The sequence below is a fragment of the Carassius auratus genome, chromosome 29, assembly GCF_003368295.1.
Source record: "Carassius auratus strain Wakin chromosome 29, ASM336829v1, whole genome shotgun sequence".
Classification (NCBI taxonomy): domain Eukaryota; kingdom Metazoa; phylum Chordata; class Actinopteri; order Cypriniformes; family Cyprinidae; genus Carassius; species Carassius auratus.
In genome coordinates, this window is record NC_039271.1 from 828360 (window position 1) to 834441 (window position 6082).

Genomic DNA, 6082 nt, shown 5'->3' on the forward strand with positions numbered 1-6082 from the left:
CTATCTGCATTAATAGTGCAGGGAACTTGTTGCTGAAAAAACACTATGAACTGATGGTGTGAATAGAGGACTTTACCTGCTGTGAGCTGATATTCAAACCAAAAGAAGGATGAAATATCACTAATGTGATAAATGTGATGCAATTAAGTCTCTTTTACACTGTAATTAACATGCATCGCCAGTGACCAGTCGTGATGTTTCTAGCAGAATGCATATTGTTATTTCAGTCAAGAAGCCCTCGTACGATCTTTGCAGTGATTGTTTTGTGTTATATACCTCTAAAGATGCTGTGATCGATTGCTCTGCTGCAGGAGGGAAGGTACCCAGTCCAGATATAACCTGAAAACAGCACAAAGTCAGCAATCATTCAACGTTTAGAGCCCCTGAACAGTAATTCCTGTCTGAACTCAAAGTGCAAGCCCAAAATAATTACTGAAATCTTACTGAAACAAAGTACCGGCACTTTTCATCAGTGAAACTTTGATCACCTCCAGTTAAATATTTAATCATGGGGAAATCTCTTTTTATTACCTTATTAATCAAGGAACAAGCTTTGGCAGCTGCTGGCATGTTTTTTTTTTTTAATGGGTCAGCTCGGGAACTACATCAGCTGGTGCTAAAAAAGCCACTTGTGAAATATCACCACTCTACTTCTACTAAAAAAAAAATGACACACACTAATGTTTCTTGGAAGAAAGTGAGTTATATGGGCTTGGAATTACACAAGGGGGAATAAATGACAGAATCCTGCACTGTGGAGTGAAATATAGTAACTTACAGTGTCTCGAATGAGAGCTGGCGTACTTACTTTAGCCACAGATTGCTGCAGGCGGAAAAGAGAGTTCACCACGGCAATATTTCGCCTCTGACCCTCCGTCAGGGGTCCGATCACCTGACTGGCGTCCCCTTGTGTACACAGCTGAGAGAAAGAAGGAAGAAAAAAACGATTAAACAATATTAAGCATCACAACTTGAGTAAATAATCAAGGAGCCAACATCAAAAGCGAGGCGAGCGCAGGCTCCCACTAATTTCCCCAGATGCCCCGGTGTTCGTCTGAGGTCAGAAACGCTTTGCTCAGCGGTCAGCATGCATCAAACATGGAGGGCGAGCAACAGGGAGACGGAAAAGAAGAAGGATTTGCCACATCACTGGAACTAACAAGCCAAAGGTTGTCTCAGTCACGAGCGGACCACAGCACTCAAACACGCATTCGTGCCGCACTGCTGCCTCCTGACAAAAACAAACAGCCGCTACAGACAAAACAACTCGAAACCCAACTCGTGCAAACGCAGCACAACCTCCAAGACATCACACCTCTCATCAAAGGTGGAAACTGGGGAGAGAAAAAAAGAAATCACACATCGCCTGCGAGGAAACATAGGATAGTGGCAGCAGGGGTATCATGGCACAGTATAAAAATGGCAAGGAACGGTAAATTAACGTTTCCCGTGGCAGTGTGGAGATGCCGAGTGAGGTGCGGCAACACTAGTGAACAACTGAAGTGGGTTTCTCCGTCACACCTGATGTTAAATAAAGCATAGCCTCCGGTTTATATCTGCAAACCAATACGATAATAAACCTTTCTGAGATTTACTGCTGTGTGAGCCGAGGTCTGCGGTAAACCTGAAGACCGAAAACATTCTTATACCTCTCTAATCCTCATGGAAGTGCACCGTTGTCAAATATTCCCCCTGCAGCTAAACCAGATTACAGGAAGCTACTTTAAAACTCAAACACTGACCTATTTTTGGGGAGAAAAAAATTCTAAAAAAATCCATTAGGGAGAATGTCCATTAGTTATTAGAACTTTAGTTTAAAGGGATAAATCACTCACAAATAATTATTTTCTTACCCTTATGTTGTTCTAAATCCATAAGTGGTTAATCTTCAAGGCATAAATGACAAGATTTGTATTAACCCTTATGCGTTGTTGGGGATATTTTCGTCCACTAGGGGGTTAAGTTGAGTCTTATTTTGGCCACAACTTTCTCTGCGTTTCAGCAAATGGAATGATTTTTGGTGATAAATCTTATTTTGACACATATTTTTGGGAAAATGCTTAGAAATTTTTCAAAAACTCAACAATACACTCTGGGCAAATTCACTACTCTTTCGTTATGTTCATGGATGACAACATCCACTAAATTAAACTGCTGTAAAAATGTATCAGATAAATATTTTTTGAATAAATCTACCTTTTATCAACCTCAGTCCTGATCAAAACTAACAAATGTTTAAAAAAAAAAAAAAGCTTTTTTTTGTTGTTTTGTTTACACAGGCCTGTTTAAAGGGTTAATGGTCGCACCTAGTGATCAACCGTAAAAATGACAAATTTGATCTCTTCCCAAAAGGGAAAACCACCAGCCATCAAGAATGCATGATTATATGGTGTCATTGCTTTGCAATCAAAAAATGTTGTTATAATGGAAGTCAATGGGGCAAAAACAGCCACCAACAATAAATAAGGGAGAAAATTTTTTTTTTATCTAATGCTGCAAAAAACCGAACAATGCATCAAAGCCAACGTTGTTACTAATATTTGACATGCCCACGACTGTGATAAAAGGTAAAAAAAATCTAATCACAATTACTTTTATATTGAAAATAAGTCGTTTTGTTTGCTTTTTTCCCCCAAATCAGTGACATCATTTATGAACTTGGCAATTAAAGAGTTAAATCTTTTTATTTCTTTTTATTTTTTATGCATTAGATTTATAAAAAAAAATAAATAATGTATCCGATACATTTTTACAGCAGTTTAACTGAGTGGATGTTTTCATCCTGAACATAACTAAAGGCAAGTGAATTTGAACAACACACAAGGGTTAAACCACTCTTTTCATCTAGATTTATTTTATGATGTCTTTATGAACTTTTTGGATCTTCTTAGTTTTGGTTACCTGGACAATCAGTGGAGTCAGATATCAAATTGCTGTCACTGTTTCAGAAACCCATCTCCCTGCAAGTGCACTCCATGTAAATCTAAGGATCGGTTTAAGTCCCAGTCCATTAATCACAGCAGGAAGGATATGAGAGGTCAATAGAGATACAGTCCTTCACTTTGTCTTCATTTATAACAGTCTGTTTGCTGCCTGTGTTAAGCTGGGTTTAATCAAAAAGAAACCATCTGTGTTTTGACAGGGAGAACTTCTCGTTCCCTTTATTGTGAGGACATACAGTATTTCCGACTGCTTGAAAGATTAATGCAATATACTACTATGATATCACTTCCAGTCCAAGGACAGGTTAAAGTTTGGCCCTGAACTGACCTTTAATTGAGTGCATAGGGTTCAGACGGCTCATCGCACACATCTGTACTGCAGGAAAGAGCAGAACCAAACCCTCGTTGTTCATCTGCTTGCTGACATAAGACAGATCAAGTCAGTAGGCCAGTGTTTGGAGGACAGACACCAGACTAATCCAATCACACCCTCCCTGGCCAGGCAGCATCAATCACACCTCCAGCTCACACTGAATGGAGACAGACCTACATGTACAAGTTGGGTCATCTCGCTACAGCGGTGAGTCGATTTAAACAGCTAAGAGGGAAAATAAAACCAGATGGACAACACGAATCAGTGTTTGAGACACCGAACCTCTATAATGTTCAGAGAGAAATAATGTACAGACTTTAATTTCTGAGGGGTTAATGATTACTGGAAAAAGGACAGAAAAACTGGATTACTTGATAGAGACCTTGAAATAATCCAACTCCTTCCTAAGCAGAGAAGTGCATTTAGTAAACCAATAGCATGAATATTGTGTTGCAAACCGATTTGTTCTCCAACTACTGGTGTTTATTTTTTCAAGCATTGCATTCTCAGTCCCACCTTTGCCTGATTTGTGTGGCTTCTTTTCATGGACCAAATCAACAAGCACCTCTAACGAGGGAGGCTGGGATCCACCCTGCCGTCTTGTTGAGATGAGTGCCTCCCTACATTGGCTCTCTTAATGAGCTCAGTTGTGGACCGTGTGTGTGTGTGTCACCTCCCCGGCCGGGTTCAGGGGCATGAGAACAGACAGCCCCCCGCTCAGCTCATTATCTCTGTGTGCGTCTTACCAACTGCTCTGACTTGACGCAGAAAAGCTGCACAGTCTTGGCGGCGTTCTTGGTTACTGCGATCGTCAGACCGGAATCCACTGATGCAACATTCAGCTCACTAACGTGCAAAAACAACATAAAGGAGCAACTGTTAACAAATTACAGTCAGTGAAAACAGTCAGCAGTCTGCTTATTTTTACACTAATCACTATATTTTTTTCCAGTCCATTATTTGGCATTTTAATCAATTGTAACTATTTATTATATGACATTTCTCTTGACTTGTAATGTCTGCATTGCATTATGGGATTGCCTTCTTCATGAAGGACACATGCAATGCTACCTTAAAGGTTTAGTTCACCCAAAAATGAAAATTAGGCTGTGTTTAACTCAGTTTAACCCCCAAGGCATCCTAGGTGTATATGATTTCTTTTTTATTGTATTAAAATTAGTCTTTGATCTTTCAAGCTCTATCGTAGCAGGTGTTGCATTGTTTCAGTCCAAAAGAAGTGAAATAAAAAATGTTTAAATAAAAAGTAAATGAAGGGCGCTTTTTATTTCACTTCTTTTGGACTGAAGCAATGCAACACCTGCTGACTGCAACGATACAGCTTGAAAGATCAAACACAATTTTTAATATAATAAGAAGAAAGCCATATATACCTAGGAGAAGACAGCATAGTGGCACAGTAGGGAAATGATGATGGGACAGAGTTATGATATATTATGCATATTGGAGGTGTACCTGGCTATTGTTTTTATGATGCTGTCGAGTTCATCATTGGAGGGTGGGTTTCGGCCCCCTTGAGGGAACACAAGATTGATGGGGTCGAAGAGGCGGGACAGAGACTTGGACAGGTAAGCTGCTTCGTATGGCTGAAGAGAGTCCTTCAGGTCCTTCTCTGGACTGGAACAAATAAAATATTTAAAAAATTAAGAGTTAAACCCTTTTCTTGATTGTGAAACACGTATTAAGACAAACTGTCATCAGTTTATGTAATCTGAGTACATGTTTTTAAACACGACATGTTATGGAGTCAATATAATACTGTGTGTGTGTGTGTGTGTGTGTGTATATACATATACATACAAATATACATACATATATATACATATATATTAGGGGTGTAACGATACGCGTATTCGTATTGAACCGTTCGGTACGACGCTTTCGGTTCGGTACGCGGTACGCATTATGTATACCGAACATAATGGAGTAATTAATTATATTAAAAAAAAAAAAAAAGAGAGAGAGAGAAATATAATGATATGCGTTCAACAAGGTAGCCCAATAACCCAAACAACGTAACAGGCAACGCCCCTGACACTCCCGAAGAAGAAAAAACACCATCTTATATGTTTATGTTAGGCTACTCAGCAGGCGCTCGCTCACTCAGTACACGCTGAAGGCTCGTTGCAAAATAGCCAATGCGTTTAACAGACTAGAAATGAGAAGATCCCCCAATAACCAACAGGTCTGGTGTTTGGGTGCACTTTGGATTCCCTTTAAGCTATAATGGTGATGGCAAGAGAGTGGTGGATAAAAAAACAACGGTATGTCGCATCTGCAACACGACAGGGTACACCAGCGGGATTACAAAAAAAAAAAAAAAACACCAGCGGGAATATCTGGGATATATGCGTCAGTACTATCTGGGAAAAGACGAAAAAAAGGAGAAACATGCACGCAGCAAACTATCCCTGCAGCATTTAGAAACTATAGCTTACAGGGAATCCAACCCAAACACCAGACCTGTTGGTTATTTTAGGATCTTATATTTCTGGTCTGTTAAAGGCATTCGACATTTTGCAACGAGCCTTCAGCGCGTGCTGAGTGAGCGAGCGCCTTAGGGGCCGTTCACATATCGTGCCTAAAAACTCATGGAAAACGCTAAGCGCGTCTTTCTCCTCCTTTCCGAAGCGCTCGGGCAGAAGCGCTCATGAGGCGTCTGTCTTTGCTAAGCAACAATGACGTGCTCTCTCCATGAGACGCGGAAATTTCAGCGAAGGATAAATGGATTTGCAGCTCTAAAAATCGC

At 40.1% G+C, this 6082-nt stretch overlaps 1 protein-coding gene across 1 annotated transcript in view; it reads right to left on the bottom strand.

Annotated features, from left to right (window-relative positions):
- LOC113048640 (conserved oligomeric Golgi complex subunit 5-like) overlaps nucleotides 1–5071 on the bottom strand; it is a 14894-nt gene extending 9823 nt beyond the window's left edge. The window contains exons 1-5 of the mRNA XM_026210503.1: nucleotides 5067–5071; nucleotides 4789–4950; nucleotides 4062–4161; nucleotides 809–919; nucleotides 277–339 (exon numbers count right to left, since the gene is read on the bottom strand). Of these exons, the coding sequence (XP_026066288.1) occupies nucleotides 277–339; nucleotides 809–919; nucleotides 4062–4161; nucleotides 4789–4950; nucleotides 5067–5071 (441 nt within the window). The remainder of the gene's footprint in view (nucleotides 1–276; nucleotides 340–808; nucleotides 920–4061; nucleotides 4162–4788; nucleotides 4951–5066) is intronic.
- Between the last annotated feature and the right edge of the window lie 1011 nt (nucleotides 5072–6082).